The sequence below is a fragment of the Gopherus evgoodei genome, unplaced genomic scaffold (genome assembly GCF_007399415.2).
Source record: "Gopherus evgoodei ecotype Sinaloan lineage unplaced genomic scaffold, rGopEvg1_v1.p scaffold_39_arrow_ctg1, whole genome shotgun sequence".
Taxonomy (NCBI): Eukaryota; Metazoa; Chordata; order Testudines; family Testudinidae; genus Gopherus; species Gopherus evgoodei.
This window is the reverse complement of record NW_022060060.1, coordinates 2954467-2975113: the sequence shown is the minus strand read 5'-3', so window position 1 is coordinate 2975113 and position 20647 is coordinate 2954467. Positions and strand designations below refer to the sequence as shown.

Genomic DNA, 20647 nt, shown 5'->3' with positions numbered 1-20647 from the left:
TGGGTAACCAGACGTCTAAGCCGGGGCAGTTCCCTAAAGGAACTCCGGCTCATTTTATGTATTTTAGGAAAGGTCTAGACTCCTGTAAGTTTCTGGAAAAATGGTCTAGGCTAACTCAGGGAGATCCCAAAACTCAGCGGCCACTGTTAGGATCTTGGGATAAGGATCGAGTAGACGTCTTAAAAGACAAGCTCGGTCAATCTAAAACTAAATTGGCAAAAGGAGAGGTCGATTGTTTCATGCAATGGTGGGAAGAGGCAAATCGTAGATGGACAGAATTAAATTCGCCTCTCTCAAAGATTCAAATGATAAGTTAAAATCTTTATTGGAAACCTCCTCTCCCACCACTAGACCGAGCGCTCCCCTTTACCCTGTTCTCCAAGCAGACCCCCCTTCATACTCCTGTCTCCGGGTGGGAAAAGACGAAGAAAACCCCTTGCTAGATTCCGGGGATGAGGATGAAGATGAAGAAGACGCATTAATTGACCTGGCAGCCTTGCGTCGAATCAATAGACGGCCACCCACGCCCCCAGCTCAGGAACAACTGTCACCAGATCTCCCAGATCAGGAACAATTCCCAGAGATCTCCAGTTTGGACCCGTCTGGACCATCTGGTAATGCCGAGGCCCATTCCTCTGGACTAATTCTGCCTCGTAAAAGTTCACGCTTAGGCCTTAAAAATATCCAGGCTCCCCTCCGAATCCTGCATACTGGGGGCCAGGACAGGGGTCCCACTTGGAGCTATAAACCCTGGACTCGAACTGAGCTCCTTTCAATTATAAAAGGCTTTCCAAAGCCCTGAGAAAATCCTACCAAATTTGCAGAGGCATTTTTGTTGGTGTGCGATATCTATGAACCCTCTGAGGCAGACCTCCTGCAGCTGTGCAAGCTACTTGTAACAGCCCCTAGTGAGCATGATAAGTGGCTCACAGCAGCAGATTGGCCCGCTGCTGACCGCCACTCTACTTTGCCAGACACTGGTCCTACTGCTGAATACCGAAAAAAGTGTAAGGAACGAGCTAAAAATCTATTTGAAGCCATCCCTCGGGTATGGACTCCTAAAACCAACTGGACGGCCATAAATAGCTGTAAGCAACGACAGGGAGAAAACCCTGGCGACTATCGCACCCGGCTAACTGACATTTTTCTGCAACATTCTGGTATACAGCAACCAGATACAAATGGACAGGGTGCCCTGGCTAGTGCATTTGTTAATGGCCTCCTGCCTGCTATTGGCAATCTGCTAAAACGCATAAGTGTTGGATGGGAGACCGAAACCATGGACAAATTGCAAACAGTGGCAGAGCATTGCCAACGTACTTTAAAAGGAAAGGAAGAGCAATCAGCTCAGCAGTTAATGGCCTTGCAAATACAGCATTATTCAGGGCAGGGCAAACAGTACCGGGGACGGGGAAAATACCAGGGACGAGGACGGGGGGGGGACGTGGTCACGGGAGGGAACAGGGAACTGGATTTTCGGGTTATGGGGATGTTTGTAATTACTGTAAACAGCCGGGACATTGGAAAAATGAGTGTCCAAGCCGGCCTGGTAACTCTGTGAACAACCAGTTAAACCCCCTGCCAGCACAGCCAGTCAGCCCCCAGCCTTACTTTGTCTCACAACAATGACGGGACACCGGGGAACCTCAGGAAATTTTAGCTCCTTTACTACCTCTCACTCCCACGGGTGAGTGTGTGTTAACTATCAATGATCTTTCTCTCCCTTTCCTTGTTGACACGAGAGCTTCGCTCTCTGCAGTTCGCACTGCCGACCTGCCTGCGGTTCCCCGCTCCGGAAAAACCGTGTCCGCTGTGGGCATTACGGGAGTCCCAACCCCTTATCCCCTTTCAAAACCTCTACCGGTCCAGGTTGGTCCCCTTTCTGCGGCTCATGCCTTCCTTCTCTCTGATTCCACTCCGGTAAACCTTTTGGGTCGGGATCTGTTATGTAAGCTTGGCTGCACCATATACTGTTCCCCGGATGGGGTCTATTTACAAATTCCCCAGTCTTCCCTGAGTGATTCTGTAGCCTCCCTGCTGTCTGAAACGTCCCTTTCTACTCCGGTCCCTTGTTGCCCACTGGTCCCGTCCCTTGAGCAACTAATTTCACAGGTCCCATCCTCTCTGTGGCCAACCCATCCCTCTGAGGTGGGCCGCTTAAATACTGATCCTGTCTGCATTACTGTTGACTCTTCCAAACCCCTGCCTCGCCTATCTCAGTACCCTTTAAACCCTGAGGCAGAGGCTGGCATTGCTCCGGTCATAACTGCCCTGCAGGAGCAAGGCATTATTGTTCCCTGTTCCAGTCCCTGTAACACCCCTATCCTCCCTGTTCGAAAAGCTGATGGCAAATCATGGCGATTTGTTCAGGACCTTCGAGCCATTAATCGTATTGTCATACCTGTTTTTCCTGTTGTCCCAAACCCAGCAACGATCCTGGCTTCTATCCCACCAGCTGCAACTCATTTTACTGTTGTTGATTTGTGTTCTGCTTTCTTTTCTGTTCCGGTTCACCCTGATTCCCAATACCTCTTTGCCTTTTCCTACAGGGGACAGCAATATACATGGACCACACTCCCTCAGGGGTATACGGAAAGTCCATCTTATTTCTCCCAGGCATTAGCCCGAGACCTAGCTGACCTTGTTTTCCCATCTGGGTCCACTCTAGTCCAATATGTAGATGATCTGCTCCTCTGTTCCCCCTCGTTATCTGCCTCAGAAACTGATTCTTTAGTGCTCCTTACTGCCCTAGCAAACAAAGGTCACAAGGCTTCTCGCTCTAAACTACAGCTTTGTCAAACCTCTTTCACATACCTTGGTTTTCTCCTCTCCCAGGGTTCCCGTACACTTTCTCCCACCCGCGTCCAGGCTATTCTTAGCTTTCCCCGACCCTGCACTCCACGCCAGGTCCGAAAATTTTTAGGCATGACTGGATTTTGCAGGCAATGGATTCCCCAATACGCCTCCCTTGCAAAACCTCTACAGGAACTCACTCGACTCTCTGTGCCTAATCCCATGCCATGGTCACCTGAAGCAGACTCTGCCTTTGTTTCCCTCAAACAAGGTTTGGCTTCGGCCCCTGCTTTAGGGCTGCCAGACTATTCTAAGTCTTTTACCCTTTTCTGCCATGAACAATCTGGATGTGCACTTGGAGTTCTCACTCAGGTGCACGGAGGCAGGAATCGCCCAGTAGCTTATTTCTCTGCCACTTTGGACCCCGTGGCCCATGGCCTGCCCCCCTGCCTGCGTGCTGTGGCTGCTGCAGCACGCTTAGTCGAAATGTCTGAATCCCTTGTCCTTCGCTCCCCCCTTACTCTCATGGTCCCTCACTCTGTAGAAACTCTCCTGTTACAATGCAATACAAGCCACCTCTCCTCCGCTCGCCTTACCAGGTATGAACTTCTACTGCTGTCGGCCTCATATATCACTATAAAGCGCTGTTCTCAGTTAAATCCTGCCACTCTCCTTCCTTTGTCTAATGACGGTGATCCTCATAGACTCATAGACTCATGACTGCCTTGCTACTGTCTCTGCTATCACCGTCCCGCGCTCTGACCTTTCTGATGTCCCTCTCCCTAACTCTGACCTTGTTTTGTTTACTGATGGTTCCTGTTTTCGAGATAACCAAGGTCGTCTCCTTGCAGGATACGCTGTAGTGTCACTCTCTGAAACCCTAGAAGCTGCACCTTTACCTTCTGTAACCTCAGCACAGGTTGCTGAATTAGTTGCCCTCACCCGTGCCTGCTTTTTGGCTGAGGGACGCTCCGCCACCATTTACACTGACTCTCGCTATGCTTTTGGGGTTGTACATGACTTTGGCACCCTCTGGCAAGCTCGGGATTTCCTTACATCTGCCGGTACCCCTATTAAGAACGGCCCCTATATCGCTGCTCTCCTGTATGCAGTTTTACTTCCCTCTGCCCTGGCTATTGTTAAGTGCCCTGGCCACTCGATGGCAGACACTGATGTTGCTAAGGGTAACGCGTTTGCTGATGCCTCTGCTAAACATGCTGCTGCTATAGAACCTTCCCCAGATGCATTTCTAGGTTCCCTCTCTGTTTCTATACCACCACCCTCCCTCACTGACCTCACCCTGCTCCAGAACTCTGCCCCAGAAACTGAAAAAGATTCCTGGGTTGCCCAGGGTTGCTCTCTACATCCTGATTCCCTTTGGCGTTTGCCTACTGGTACCTTCGTAGCCCCCTTTTCATTCTACCCATTGCTGGCCGCCCTGCTACACGGTGTTTCGCATGTCGGAAAGGAGGGAATGGTGTCTGCTCTAATGAAGGCGGGATGGTGGGCTCCCCATTTCAGCTCTTTTGCAGCCCGCCACTGTGCCGCCTGCACCACTTGCCAAAGCCACAATATTGGTAAACCTGTAAAAGTGGCTCAGGGATTCTGGAGCTTGCCCCAAGCACCCTTCTTGCATTGGCAACTTGATTTTGTACAAATGCCTAAGTGTCAACGATTTGAATTTATTTTGGTTATGGTATGTTTATTTTCTGGTTGGATTGAAGCCTTTCCTTGTTGCAAGGCTGACTCACTGTCCGTTGCTAAATGTTTGTTAAACCATATTATGCCTGCCAAGGGAATTCCTGCCACTCTGTCCAGTGACCGGGGTACACACTTTACCGGACAAATTGTTCAACACCTGGATCGTATATTACATGTCACACACCTGCTGCACTGTCCCTACCACCCACAAAGTGCAGGTGCTGTGGAAAGGCGAAATGGTGTACTTAAGAATAAACTTGCTAAAATTTGTGACTCCACAGGGTTAAGCTGGTCAGCAGCTTTACCACTAGCCCTTATGGAAATGCGATCCACTCCATCCCAAAGGCATAAACTGAGTCCTTTTGAAATCATTATGGGACGCCCTATGCGAACTGTGGCTACCATTACTCCAATCTCAGACTTGAACTTGACTCACAGTACGCTCCTTCAATATTGCAAGGGATTAATGCAAGCTGTAAGTCACTTCCATTCACAGGTTCGAGCCGTCTGGCCGACAGAACCCACCTCTGACGCCTGCCACAACCTTAAACCAGGTGACTGGGTCTACGTACGGCATCACCATCAAAAACACGCCTTGGAACCTCTCTGGAAGGGTCCTCATCAGGTACTGCTTACTACCCAGACAGCTGTTAAGCTATCTGGCATTGCAGCATGGATACATGCTTCACAGTGTAAGAAGACACACTCCCCAGCGAACCAATCAACATCTCAGGACTGCGCAGAGTCAGTTTTGACTCCAGAAGAAGACGTAGAAGAACAGCCTGCAATACCTTACAATCTACGCTCTCGTAAGGGTTGCCAGAAGCAGATGACGATCTAAAGCAAGGCCCAAGAAGCAGCAGCAGTGAGCCTAGCGCCTGCTGTCTGGTGGACATAAAACTGTGAGTGCAGTTCCCTCAGTTGAGGTTGTCAGAACCAGAAGGGCCTTGCCTCCAACATGCAGCTCTGGTGGCGCCTGTTCTTCGGCTGCTGGTATCTTAAGGTCTGGGGTGCCCACAATGACAATTCTTTTATCCAGCAGCAAGTGTGGATAGCCCAGACCCTTAATATTTCTAAATGCTGGGTCTGCAGCCATATCCCAGCCCACTCTCAAGCTGGTGTCCCTGTCCTGGCTATCCCACTGAATTCCCCAGACCTGACTGGAGGACCTCGTCCATTTAACAAAACATGGAACAGCAATGACACTTGGGAAGCAGTGGGAATAAATGTATCTAAATGGATAAGTGTGGTGGAGGGGAAAGGTCATTGGTGTTGGGTGTGTAATGGGACAGGGCTGGATCTGGGAACAAGCCGTTGCCTTCAGCATATTGTGGCAAATGGTGTATGGGATTATTCAAACAAAACTAAGAAGTGGCAGACTGGGTATGGGGATATGAATTTTTTCTCAACCTGGGATCAAACAGAAAAATCAATCTCATGTTCCCTCTACAGTAATCTTAGTAAAAATAATACAATCTTCCAATGCCATACAAATACTACCACTCTTCGTAAGGAGGATTACCCTGTGCCCTTTGGAGGATATTACTCCTCATTTGCAGATACCTATGTAACAAATGGATGCAATCGACCTTTCCCGGCCTTAATAGGCCATCATTGGGTTTGTGGAACCAAAGCTTATACTGTATTACCAGCTAACTGGTCAGGTATCTGTTATCCCACCCAACTCTTCCCACAATTCCGGGTGCTAGAGTCCCTCCCACGAGAACGCCTCCGTAATTTCAGGCGAAAAAGAAGGGACTTACTAGATGCCCAATGGTATATACATAACATAAGCCCCTTAACTTGGGAAGAGGCCATTGGCACTTCCTTTATCCCACTTGGGGGAGTAATACACCATGCAAAAAGACTCCTAAGGTTACAAGCAGTGGTTGAAATAATGGCAAATGAAACCGGAGAAAGTTTAAAAACCCTGGCCAAAGAAACAGGGGTGATCAGACAGGTTGCCCTCCAAAACCGTCAAGCATTAGACATAGTGCTGGCGGCAAAAGGAGGAACCTGTGCTCTCATTGGAAAAGAATGTTGTGTGTTTATACCTGACAATACCAATGAGGTAATAGATCACGCTAGCCACTTAGAACAAATCGCATATCTTCCTCATGAAGAGCTGAGTTCTTTATGGAAGTGGCTAAGTAACCTGTTCAATTTCTCTGGCATAGGAAACTGGTTGTTTCAGGGAGCCATAACTATCCTGTTTGGAATCTTAGTGATTTTTGTATGCTTTCAGTTAATCTCCTGTTGTATTCACAATTTGTCACCCAGATGACTACCCCAAAACAGAGTGCTAACATGATGATTTTGAATATCGCTGATGAACAAAGAGATAAGGAACGGTTAATTTGTGGAACCCAGTAAGGGTTGGTCATGGCGTACGCCTGACCACAAATTGGGATTGTGAAAGTAAAATAAATTATATATTAAGAATAGAAAGGATTAAAGAAATGCTGTCTGTATCTTTAAGCAAAAATGTTGGAATGTTGCAACCAGGTGTCAGGAATACAGACATTAACATAGAACAATTGCTCTGTTTAAGGGCAATTGGTGAAGCATTAGCCTTAGATCGATAACAGTTAGTAAGGAAATAGGATATGCATGCTGTGCCCCAGGTGAATTTTCCTGTTTTGCTTTCTTTGTTCCTTTGTCTAATTCCCGCTCTTTTATCTGTATAAATAAGACTGTTTGGGTCTTGCATGGCCACTCACATATTCTGAATGTTATTGGCGGAGCGCTGCGCTAATAAACAGAGTGGTTTGACAAATTGTGAGTCTTGATTCTAACTTTGACAAAAGAAAGGTAAATAGATACAAATACAGACAGGGAGAGAGACATAAGAACAGCCCTACTGGGTCAGAGCAAAGGTCCATCTAGCCCAGTATCTAGTCTTCTGACAGTGGCCAATGGCAGGCACCCCAGAGGGAGTGAACAGAACAGGGAATCATCAAGTGATCCATCCCCTGTTGCCCATTCCCAGCTTCTGGCAGACAGACAGACGTGAAGTTAAACAGGTGCTGTAACACTTTGACATACATCGTTCTAATCTTGTCAATTTATTTCCCTGCAGTCTCCTGCTGTGAGCGCCTGTTGGTTCAGAGACCTGGGTCACTGGTTGTTCAGGAAGGAGATGTCTCCACTGTGACCTGTACTTACACCGGTGCTTACCAAACCTTCCAGTGGTGCCAGCAGCTCCCCTGGAGTGGGCTGGGCCTCCAGTGACTGTTAGTGCTAGGGAGAAAGCCACTGACAGGTGGTTCATGGGTGAGCACCTGGAGGATTTGAAAGCATCTCTCAGCTCAGCTTGGACTCCCAGCTGGGGGACTCAGACCCCTACTTCTGTGGGGTGGAGGCACAGTGACCCAAGCTGGGCTCTGTGGAAAAGCCTTCATCCTCTGCAAAGCAGCTTGGTGGGGGAGATACATACGCAGAAGTCCCCAGCTGGTGTGAATGCATCATAGCTCAGCTGGAGTCAATGGGCCAGATCCCCAGCTGTTGTACATAAACACAGAGAAAGTCCCTGCCCCCAAGATCTCACAAGCCACATGAGAGAGAGAAAGAGAGAGGCTGAAAGTGGAAAAAGAGTCACAGGGACAGGGAGGGGGTTTCCCAAGGTCACAAATCCGGGGCTAGAATCTAGCAGCCCTGAACCCCATTCCAGCCGGCTACTCACCAGACTGCACTGCTTGTCAAATGCAGTGACTTTATTGGCATCACTGTGGGCTTACACTGACGTACCCAGATATAGGACTGGGAGTCCCTAGTGCTGTTCTTTCCCACTGGACACTCCCTAAAACACATGGCCACAAAATTTAAAAACAGGTTAATCCTGGAGGGAATTTTTCTTTAGGAAATGGAATTTTACAGGGAAAAGTCCCTTCTCTGGACCACATGGCATCATCCAGCATTTGCAGCAATGGAAAAATCCACCGGCAGCAAAGGGAAAAACGTTCCCAGCTTTTGGAACGAGCAGCTCACTTGGGAAAGAGATGGTGGGTAAGTTTTCTGTTGGCCCTGGGTCTCTCTGCGGTTCGGACTGTTGTCCTCCAGAAGGTGCCACAGCACACAGGATGCACCGGTTTATTTCAGCCACTGGTTTCCCATGGTCTAGTTCTCCTGCCAGCCCCCTCCTACGTGGTGAGGCCTGTGGGGAGCTCAGCCAGGGGCACTGGAGCAATGTGCACAGTGGGGTCCTGGGAACCATTGAACCAAACTGTGAACCTGGATATGATGGAAACCACATCAAGCCAGGGAGTGTGGCACCCCCCCGTCCTCAGCACCCTTAGTTCCAGCACCTATGGGCTCAGCTGCAGGGCAGGTATTGATGGGAGAGGAGGGGACGTTCATACTTGGCAGCAGGAGTCACTCACACCTCCAACTGTGACATCACTGCCTGATTTCTAATCTTCACCATTCAGACAAGGGCTCTCCCCTCCCTCTGCCCAGGGCTGCAGGTGGAGGACAGGAACTGCCGCCTGCGTGACTCTCTCCCAGGCTGCTGGAGAGAAAAGCGGCAGTGCCCTGCAGAAGAGCTGAGCTGCTGAGGCGATGGCCACGGTCCGGGACTCAGCCATTGTGCTGATTTTGCTTTTCAGTGAGTAAGATTCCAATTCCCATTTCTGAAAGATTCTCCATGTGCCTCCCCCTTCATTACTGGCGCTGAGAGATTAAACAGACCTTCCTCCTCCTCCTCCTCCTCTGCAAGAAGCGATGCTCTCAGGCAGGGATTTAGGTGCTCAAATCCCACTGGAATTGAATTTCAATGGAATCTAGGAGTCTAAATAAAGAGGAGGGTGATCTGTTGTTCTCCATGTCCACAGAGGGTGGGACAACAAGTAAGGGCTTAGTTTGCAAGAAAGGAGAGTGAGATTAGATGTTAGGAAAAACTTTCTAACCATAAGGAGAGTTAAGCTCTGGACATGTTAAGTAGGGAGGCTGTGGAATCCCCATCACTGGAGGGTTTGAAGATCAGGTTAGACAAATACCCATCAGGGATGGTCTCATGGCCTCAGCACCAGGGGAAGAAATACACGACCTCTTGAGGTCAGCCTGACATTTCCATGATTCCATTAAATCCCTTCAGCTCCTTTAAAAATCCCAGAACCAAGAACTCACCTCAGTGACAGGATCCTCCCACTAACCTCTCTTTTCCCCTCTCCTTGTGCCAGGCTCCAGCATGGAAGATACTGTAACTCTGGGTACGTCCACACTACAGCTTAAAATCGATATTAGTAAAATCGATTTTATAAAACAGGGTTTATAAAATCGATTTTACGTGTCCACACTAGGGCACATTACGTCGGTGGTGTGCGTCCATGGTCCCAGGCATCCATCAATTTCAGGAGCATTGCACTGTGGGTACCTATCCCATAGTCCCTGCAGTGTTCCCTGACCCTTGGAATTATGGGTTACTACCCCAGTGCCTGATGGGGCAAAAATCACTGTCGTGGGTGGTTCTGGGTACAGCCTCACCCCCTCCCTTCCTGAAAGCAGCAGACAGCCATTTCGCGCGTTTTTTACTGGGTGAAGTGAGCAAACGCCATTTTACAGCAAGTATGGACCCTGGTCTGATCAGTACCTTGATCGTGGACTTTGTAAACAGTTCACGCATTCTCGTGCTGTCTATGCTGAACCATGAACAGCAAATGCAGGAGAGGAGGCTGCAGCGACGGCAGCGTGGCGAAGATGGTGATGAGGACCTGGAGACTGAGTTCTCCGAAACTGCGGGCCCCTGCGCTTTGGAGCTCCTGATGGTAATGGGGGAGCTTCTACCCATTGCTCGCCGATTTTGGGCCTGGGAAACAAGCACAGACTGGTGGGACCGCATAGTTTTGCAAGTGTGGGACGATTTGCAGTGTCTGCGGAACTTTCGCATGCGTAAGAGCACTTTCTTTGAACTTTGTGACTTGCTTTCCCCTGTCCTGAAACGCCATAATACCAGGATGAGAGCAGCCCTCACAGTGGAGAAGCGAGTGGCAATAGCCCTCTGGAAGCTTGCAACGCCAGACAGCTACCGGTCAGTCGGGAATCAATCTGGAGTGGGAAAATCTACTGTGGGGGCTGCTGTGCTGGAAGTAGCCAAAGCAATCATTAAGCTGCTGCTACGAAAGGTTGTGACTCTGGGAAACATGCAGGTCATAGCGGATGGCTTTGCTGCAATGGGATTCCCTAACTGTGGGGGCATAGATGGAACCCATATCCCTATCTTGGCACCGGAGCACCAGGGAACCCAGTATATAAACCGCAAGGAGTACTTTTCAGTGGTGCTGCAAGCACTGGTGGATCACAAGGGACGTTTCACCAACATCCACGTGGGATGGCCAGGAAGGGTTCATGACGCTCATGTCTTCAGAAGCACTACTCTGTTTAAACGACTGCAGCAAGGGACTTACTTCCCAGACCAGAAAATTACAGTTGGGGATGTTGAAATGCCTGTAGTTATCCTGGGGGACCCAGCCTATCCCTTGATGCCATGGCTTATGAAGCCATACACAGGCAGCCTGGACAGTGGTCAGGAGTTGTTTAACTACAGGCTGAGCAAGTGCAGAATGGTGGTAGAATGTGCATTTGGGCGTCTCAAATGTCGCTGGAGAAGCTTACTTACTCGCTCAGACCTCAGCCAAACCAATGTCCCCTTTGTTATTGCTGCTTGCTGTGTGCTCCACAATCTCTGTGAGAGTAAGGGGGAGACCTTTATGGCGGGGTGGGAGGCTGAGGCAAATCACCTGGCTGCTGATTACGCGCAGCCACACACCAGGGCAATTAGAAGATCACACCAGGAAGCGGTGCGCATCAGAGAAGCCTTGAAAACGAGTTTCATCATGGGCCAGGGTATGGTGTGACTGCTGTGTTTCTTTCCCCTTCCTGAACCTCCCCCCTCCCCCCGTATTGACTCCTGCTGCAAGCAACGTACCCTGCACCCTTCCCTAACAGCTTGCTTATGGAAATAAAGTTACTATCTTTTAAAAACCTTGTATTCCTTATTAAAAGTCAGTCCCTGTAAGCAACCCACCCTCCCTCTTGCTTTAAAAAGCATTTAATTAAAAATACACAAGTAGGGGTTTTGGAGGAGGATGGGAGGGAGGGAAGAAAAAGGAAATTAAGGAAGCATTGAAAACGAGTTTCATCATGGGCAAGGTACGGTGTGACTGCTGTGTTTCTTTCCCCTTCATGAACCTCCCCCTATCATAACCTTAGTCCCAGATTTGGACCTTAGCGTCCAAAATATGGGGGTTAGCATGAAAACCTCCAAGCTTAGTTACCAGCTTGGACCTGGTACTTGCTGCCACCATCCAAAAAATTAGAGTGTTTTGGGGCACTCTGGTCCCCCTGAAAAACCTTCCCTGGGGACCCCAAGACCCAAATCCCTTGAGTCTCACAACAAAGGGAAATAATCCTTTTTCCCTTCCCCCCTCCAGGTGCTCCTGGAGAGATACACAAACACAAGCTCTGTGAATCCAAACAGAGTGACTCCCCCTCTCCGTTCCCAGTCCTGGAAACAAAAAGCACTTTCCTCTTCACCCAGAGGGAATGTAAAATTAGGCTAACAAATCCAACACACACACAGATCTCCCCCTGATTTCTTCCTCCCACCAATTCCCTGGTGAGTACAGACTCAATTTCCCTGAAGTAAAGAAAAACTCCAACAGGTCTTAAAAGAAAGCCTTATATAAAAAGAAAGAAAAATACATACAAATGGTCTCTCTGTATTAAGGTGACAAAATACAGGGTCGATTGCTTAAAAGAATATTGAATAAACAGCCTTATTCAAAAAGAATACAAATCAAAGCACTCCAGCACTTATATTCATGCAAATACCAAAGAAAAGAAACCATATAACTTACTATCTGATCTCTTTGTCCTTACACTTAGAAACAGAAGACTAGAAAGTAGAAACTAATTCTCCAAAGCTCAGAGAAAGCAGGCAGACAGAAAACAAAGACTCAGACACAAACTTCCCTCCACCCAGAGTTGAAAAAATCCGGTTTCCTGATTGGTCCTCTGGTCAGGTGCTTCAGGTGAAAGAGATATTAACCCTTAGCTGTTTATGACACCCCCCCCACCATGTATTGACTCCTGCTGCAAGCAGGCTACCCTGCACCCTTCCATAACAGCTTGCTTATGGAAATAAAGTCATTCCCTGTAACCAACCCACCCTCCCACTTTCTTTGAATAGCATGTCATTATAAGAAGAGTAAGAGAAATAAAAAGGTACCCTGGGAGTGGTTTGGGAGGAGTATAGGAGGGAAGAAAAAGGCCATTAAGGGCATTTCAATGTAATGACAGCCTTTTGGTTGGACTGTCCACGGGGGTGGAGTGGGCAGGTGCAGAAAGCCTTCCCCCACGCGTTCTTACACGTCTGGGTGGGGAAGATATGGGACATGGTGAGTACTGAGGGAGGTTAAACATGGGCTGGAGTGGCACTCTGTGACCCCGCAGCTCTTCCACCAGACGTCGGAGGATGTCAGTTTGATCGCGCAGCAGCTGCAGCGTTGCATCCCGCCACCGCGGATCTTCCTGCCTACACCTCTGATCTTCCTGCCGCCACATCTCATCTGGAGCGTCTCTCCTATCCTCACGTTGGTCCCTCCTGTCCTCACGTTCACTGGCAGCGTTCCTGTACTTTGCGACCACATCTTTCCACTCCCCCAGATGAGCTCTTTCACTGCGGGTTACTGCCATTATTTCTGTGAACATCTCCCGTGTCCTCTTCTTCCTTATTCTCCTAATCTGACCTATCCGTCGGACTGGGGTAGGGAGGCTTGAAAAATGTGCAGCTGCATGAGTGGGGGAAAAGAGTGATAGAAGGATCATAAGAGATACATTTCACAGAACAATGGTTATATTCTTTCACAGTGAACTACACTATTCACCGTACATAGCACATGTCACTTCACTACAAGGTCGCCTTTGGATTCTTTTAGTATTTAGTGCTTGTGGCTGTGGTGTCAGAGAGCAACACAGACGCAGGTCCGGGGATTACAAATCAGCTTGCAGGCGGACATGGTAAGGCATACATCTAATGGCAGTTAACCGTACAACCTCTTCCTTTCCCCCGTACCACTGACTATTACCAGGTAACATTCATGCTTGGCAGCCAAACTGCTAAAAAGCACATCTTTTGCTTCTTTTCTTATGCCATCAGAAAGGTTAAGCACTAGAGGAAAATTGTGAATGGTTTTCTCCCCCACTCTGCATGTCTGCTGTAATGGCAGGTCACTGAAACCTTATCACCTCCCCCTTCTCCCCTCTATGTCTTGGCAATTAGCAGCGATAATTCCTGCTGCCCAAATGCTAAAAAGGTCAGCGCCATTAGAGACACCTCCCCGTAGGAATGGGCTGTTTTTTACCTCCCCCCCATGGCTAACTGCTAGGGAAGGATTTTTTTAAAGGCGCAGGAAAGCAGAAACGAAGGAATGGTCATCTCTGTCCCCTTAATAAACTACATTACTTTTTACCAGGTGACCATGAACGATATCACTCTCCTGAGGATTACAGACAGAGAAAAAGAAATTATTCTTCTTGAAAGCCAGAAATCCCCGGGACCATACGCAGCTAGGCTTTGTCATGCAATGATACCCGATTACATGCTCCAGGCATGGCATGGTAAAGTTTCGTACCATGGTGGACGGAATAAGGCTGCCCTGCCCAGAAACCTTCTGAAAAGGCTTTTGGGGTACCTACAGGAGTGCTTCATAGAGATATCCCTGGAGGATTTCCGCTCCATCCCCAGACATGTTAACAGACTTTTCCAGTAACTTTAATGCCAGCTAATGCATGCAAGCCCTCATGGCAAATCAATCATTAAAAAACGCTTGCTTTTAAACTATGTTTTTTATTTAAAAAAGTACACTCACCAGAGGTCACTTCCATGGCTTCATTGTCTGGGCTAGTGGCTTGGGAGGGCTGCGATGGTAATTCTGTCTGGGTGAGGAAAAGCTCCTGGCTGTTGGGGAGAATGGAGTGCTGTGTGGTCTCTGCCATCTCGTCCTCCTCTTCCTCCTCTATATCTTCGCCGTCTGCAGAATCATCAGCAATGGCTGATATTACTACCCCCACCTCTGAATCCACAGACAAGGGGGGGCTTGTCGTGGCGCAGCCACCTAAAATTGCATGCAGCTGCTCGTAGAAGCAGCATGTTTTTGGCCCAGATCCGGATCTGCCATTTGCTGCTTTGGTTTTCTGGTAGGCTTGTCTGAGCTCCTTAACTTTAACTCTGCACTGCACCGAGTCCCTGCTATGGCCTCTCTGCCTCATGGCATTGGAAATCTTTTCAAAAGTTTTCTCATTTCGTCTACTGGAATGCAGTTCTGATAGCACAGAAGCTTCTCCCCATACAGCGATCAGATCCAATAACTCCTGTGCGTTCCACGCTGGAGCTCTTTTCTTATTCTCAGGAGACTGCATTGTTACCTGTGCTGCTGAGAGCTCCAAGCTGGCCAAACAGGAAATGCAATTCAAAAGTTCCCGGGGCTTTTCCTGTGTACTTGGCCAGTGCAGTAGAGTTCCTTTACCTGTCCAGAGCGGCCACTGGTGCACTGTGGGATACCTCCCGGAGGCCATTAACTTTGATTTCCGTCCACACTAGCCCTAAATCGATTTTGTAAAATCGATTTTAGGGTTACTCCTTTCATTTAGCTGGAGTACAGAAATCGATTTTAAGACCCCTTAAAATCGATTTTAAGTGCCTTGTAGTGTGGACAGGTACAGCGTTAAATTGATTTAACGCTGTTTAAATCGATTTAACGCTGTAGTGTGGACCTGGCCTCAAGCCCAGCCTTCAGTGTTAGGGGTGGAGCATGCGTCTGTTTCCCTGGACTGCACTTATGAAACTGTGGCTAGCAGCTATATTTTTTATTGATACAAACAGTCCCACAGGGAAAAGGTTATTTCTTGGCAACATTCTGGAGGAGAAAAGAGGAATGAGGCAGGGGAGAGATTTTTTTTCAGTTTGGAGAAATCCAAAAGCTCCGTCAGTTTGAGGATCACAGCTTTGGAGTTGGGGGACGCGGCCATATACTTCTGCGCTTTCAGTAGAGATACACACAGTGTTGAAATTAATAGGGAGCCCTGAACAAAAACTTGACACCTCTCTGCTACTGTAAGAAACTGACTCCCGCAGGTGAAGTTAGGAGATGAGCACATGCGGGAAAGGGATAGGGGTGGGGGTAGAGGGCTATGAAATGAGGTGAGACCCGCCACAGCTGGCTTCCTGGAGATGAAAACCTCTTCCTGTTTTCTGGGAAAAGGCAGCACCAAAATGGTACGCAGAAATTTGCTGCAAAGAGGAGATGGAACGAGACAAAGGCAGAAAAATATCCCATGTCTGGAAGCCGGGGTGAGACAAATTTAGACTAGAAAGAAAGTGCACATTTTTAACAGCAGGGGTAATTAAACACTGAAACAACTTACCCAGGGAGATGGTGGATTCTCCATCATTTGAAATCTTTAAATCATGATTGGGTGTCTCTCTTCTATGTCAACCACAAACTATGGGCTGGGTGCAGGAATCCCTGAGGATCATTATCTGGTCATGTTCATGAAGGAGGTCAGACTATATCAGTGGCTCTCAAACTTTTTTACTGGTGACCCCTTTCATACAGCAAGTCTCTGAGTGTGACTCCCCTTATAAATTAAAAACACTTTTTAATATATTTAACACCATTAGAAATGCTGGAGGTAAAGCGAGGTTTGGGGTGGAGGTTGACAGCTCGTGGCCCTCCATGTAATAACCTCGCAACCCCCTGAGGTGTCCCAACCTCCAGTTTGAGAACCCTTGGACTAGATGATCACAAAGGTCTCTTCTCACTTTAGGATCTATCCATCAATCAATCTATTAATATCTCACTGGGGGCTGGTGAAGTCTGGGATGGGTTCCTTGGGGAGTTAGGGACCCCGAGTCTATTCAAATCCAATGAGTGCTGAGCATCTAAGTCCCTTAGGCTCCTTTGGAAATCCCAGCTGAAATTCCATCCTGGGGTGACACTTAACCCAAGGGATGCTTAACCCTCACTTCTGCCTTCAATTTATGGACTTAATTGGGACCTGGGGCTCACACTGGCCCCTCTGCATAGGGGTAAACATCGCCATACGGGCAGAGGAGTTATTCCTGGAAAGAGTGCTCTCAGATTTATACTGAGGCTGGTATTTTCAAACAGGCCTAGAGGATTTAGAGGATCAACTTCCATTGAAATTCAATAGGATTTCAGCATCTAATTCCCTTAGACTGCTTTGGAAATGTGTATGCTCAATCTGCATGAATTTTAATGGGAATCGGACATCTAATTCCCTTCGGCTGCTTTCAAACTCTCAGCCTGTGTTTTCAAGTCACACGGAACTATAAACTGCATTGAAAGTAGGCGGTTCTCCTTTACCTAAAACCGAGAGCGAACTAGCAGAGCTGCCTCAGGCCCTGCTGGGTTGATATGAAAAGAAAATTGTAATCAAAATGTGTCTTACCCTGTTCTGAAAGCGAGCAGGCTTGTGATCATGTGCTGCCATCTGGTGGCCATGGCGTTTCACTTCAACAGCTGCAGGAATTAATGAAAAATTGTGCATGTTTTCCACCACAGTTTTACTCGATTATTATCATCAAATATAAAGGCACATCCTCAGTTCAGCCTGGGCACTGACATTTTGTTTGGACACACAACTACTTATGTATTTTGCATACATACAGACACACACACACACACCCATCACATTCTCTCTCTCTCTCTCTCTCTCTCTCACACACACACACACACACACACAAATTCATACATATGTGAACTCACGGTTCACACACACACAAAGTCACTCACACCCAGAATCACATATATACCAAAGTTGTTCTTACATACATCAAACATCTACATAGTCACTCACACACACCTCAAATTATCTCACTCACACACTGGAGCCTTCTCCTCACCTTTGCTTTTCTCTGAGTGAAACAAATATTTTCTCGCTCTAAAGGGTAAAAAGATGCAGGTTCTTAGACGTCAGTGGGGGGCAAGTCCTCCTATCTGTCTATCTCTCTATCTTTCTCTCTATCTATCCACCTGTAAGGAGAGAGGGGTCTGCCAATGGGACATATCTCAGTCTCTGATGTATTTGGACAGTAATATTGCTTTGGAGTTCTTTGTTAGCCTTTCTTGTCCTGTTTTTTAAGATTCGGGGAGTGAAGAAAACTATATAAACAGATGCTGATGGAAGGATCTATATCAATTTGTATCTATATATAGACATGTAGATACAGATACTGGGGCTGGAACAATAGAAGGATGGATGGAGGCGGCAGTCCCTCCACCCACCCTCCTTCCTTTACAAACCGCGACTCCTCTGTGGAAGCCAGAACTTCTGCTCCCCCGTATCCCTGTGCAGTTCACACAAGAGCCCGACAGAGGGCGCTGCCGCGCCGACAGGAACGCTCCAGAATCGAGACCACTTTCTGGTGTTTCTAGACATCTAGTTCTCGCTCCATCTCCTCCCCACGCCGCGCCCCCCAATCCCTCCAGGGCCCTGCCAGACTTTTAGCCGAGCAGCGGAAAGGCAGCTGCCAACCAAGCACAGAGAGATTTGATGCTTGACGCCAGGAGTCACAATTGAATTCGGAGCGGAAGCAGCGTTCCCGGATTCCTTCTGCCCTCAGAAGACAGAGCTCGGCTTCCCTCTGCGGGGAAAGGGCCTAATTCGTTTCTCCTGACACGGCTGGGAGCGGGGGTGCCTGAGTGGAGAGAAAACGGATCCTCTCGGTACAGAAGCGCAAAGACACCGAATCCTGATTGAGAAGATGCTTAAAACCCGGGTCTCCACGCTTGTGCTGATCCTTGTTTCCAATGAGTCAGATTCCCATGTGGCATTTGTGGGCATTACTCCCCCCGCCCCCATATTTATTAATTTTCGCCTGTGTCTGGGTGTCCTTCTCGATGACACTTCACGCTGCTGCTGCTGCTGCTAGTTTCCCTGTCTGTGTCTGGGGGATTTTTCATGCTCTGTTATTATTATTTTTTCTCCCAGGCGGAGCGGTGGACACGAAGGTTTCTCAGCCTGCTGCGCTGTCTTTCCTGGCAGGGGGCAGGGCTGACCTCCCCTGTAACCACAGTGTCACTGCCTATGACAGAGTTATTTGGTACTATCAGAACCCCGAAGCTGCCCCTCGAGCTGTGATCTCTGGCTACAAGTCCGTGGAGACGTCGGAGTGGTTTGAACTGTCCATTGACCCCTCCCGCCGGTCCGCCCCGCTGCGCATCACCAAGGTGGCGGTGGAGGACTCAGGGGTGTATTACTGCACCGTGAGAGACACAGTGAGAGGAAATGCAGGGCGAGCTGACCAGAAACCTTCCCGAGTCTGAGAGTCCTGGGCAGGAAGAGAAGGGAGCTCAGATAATCAAATTACAGGCTGGATCCTCAAATGGGGCCAGGAGAAAGGACGCATGGAACTCCAGTGAGCAATAAGCTCCCAACTCCCTTAGGCTCCTTTGAAAATCTCTGTATCCAAAGCAACTCAGGTAATTACAAGCCTAATTGCTATTGTCTTCCAATAAAAAGAAGGCTCCAATGGTCAAATTTGAAAAGGTATTTAGGGACCTAAAGATACAGAGAGACACGAGGGACCAGATTTGTAGAATTACTTAAGTGCCTACAGAACTTGCTGATGCCTAGTAGGATTTTCTAAACCCCCCCGCTCCCATTGGCTTCCCTGGAAGTTAAGGGCCTAGCTGCATTTGGAAACCTCATTAGGCACCTGCCGCCTGAGTCTTTGGGCTCCCAAATGCTGTTTTGACCAGAGTATCAAGTCAAAGTCTGGGGCCCTGTGGATGTCCCTGTTGGGAGGAGAAATTACAGTCACAGATTAGCAGGGGGCATCTACTCTGACCCCCTGCCAAGGTGCAGGATTTGCAGGCTTGGTAATTGTATAAAGGGAAGGGTAACCACCTTTCTGTATACTGTACTTTAAAATCCCTCCTGGCCAGAGGCACAAAATCCTTTTATCTATAAAGGGTTAAGAAGCTCAGGTAACCTAGCTGGTAACCTGAAAAAGGTAACCTAGTTGGAAAAAGTCTCAAAGAGCATGAAGGACAGAGGCCATAACAGGGACACAAAGCAGTGAGTGTGAAAATTAAGGAGCTATGGCAAGCCTACCAAAAAAACAGAGAGGTAAATGGGTGCTCTGGATCAGAACCCCAGACATGCCGCTTCTACGCTGAGCTGCATGCCATGCTAGGGGTGGAGCCAACACTATCCCAACCCTGTGCTTTGACACCATCAACGGAGAATCACGCAACACGGAGGTGGGTTTTGGGGATGATGAAGTTGATGACGAAGAGATTGAAGATTGCTCACAGCAAGGAAGTGGAGAAACCAGTTTCCCCAACAGCCAAGATATGTTTCTCACTCTGGACCTGGAGCCAGTACCCCCGAACCCACCCAAGGCATGCTCATGGACTCTGTAGGCAGAGAAGGGCTCTCTGGTGAGTGTACCTTTGTAAATATTACACATAGTTTAAAGGCAAGCGTGTTTAATGATTACTCTGCCCTGACATTCATGGCCAGTACAGCTACTGCAAAAGTCCTTTAATGTATGGGGATGGAGCGGAAATCCTGGTGTTTGCTGGCATTCAGACAACATGCATTCCTTATCTTTCTCTGTTTTATCCTCAGGAGAATGATATAATTCATGGTCACCTGGTTGAAATAGGGTGCTTTTATTAAGGGGACATTCAGAGGTACCCATTTCTGCTGGGCTGTTTGCCTCTGGCTGAACAGAAATGTTCCCTGCTGTTAACCACACGGTGGGGGGAGGGGTGCAGTGATCATCCCAGAGAATAGCATGGTGGGCAGGCGGGGAGGGCTTATTTGGGTTTGTGCTGCATGAAAAGCCACAAACTGCAGCCCTTCCTTTTAAATTGCAAACCCATTTTAAATGGCCAACCCAACGGCCGCTTGGTATGGGAAATGAGGGTGCTGCTGTTTGAAACTATTCCCACATGTTATGAAAGTTAAAGAAGCCAAAATACGGTGACTTACCGTGGCTGCCTGCAAGCCGAATTCTGTTGCCTGGCACTGCAGGAGTGATCTCTCACACCACACCAGCAGGCCCTTAATATAAGAGGCAAAATGCTACCTTGTAACGTAAGCACATGTGCTGTGTAATGTGAAC

General features: G+C 48.3%; 1 gene segment (V, D, J or C); it reads left to right on the top strand.

Annotated features, from left to right (window-relative positions):
- Nucleotides 1–18016: 18016 nt before the first annotated feature.
- Nucleotides 18017–18987, top strand: LOC115642351. The segment is given in 2 exon segments: nt 18017–18323; nt 18505–18987. Coding segments are annotated over 2 exon segments (381 nt in total).
- The last annotated feature ends 1660 nt before the right edge of the window (nt 18988–20647 follow it).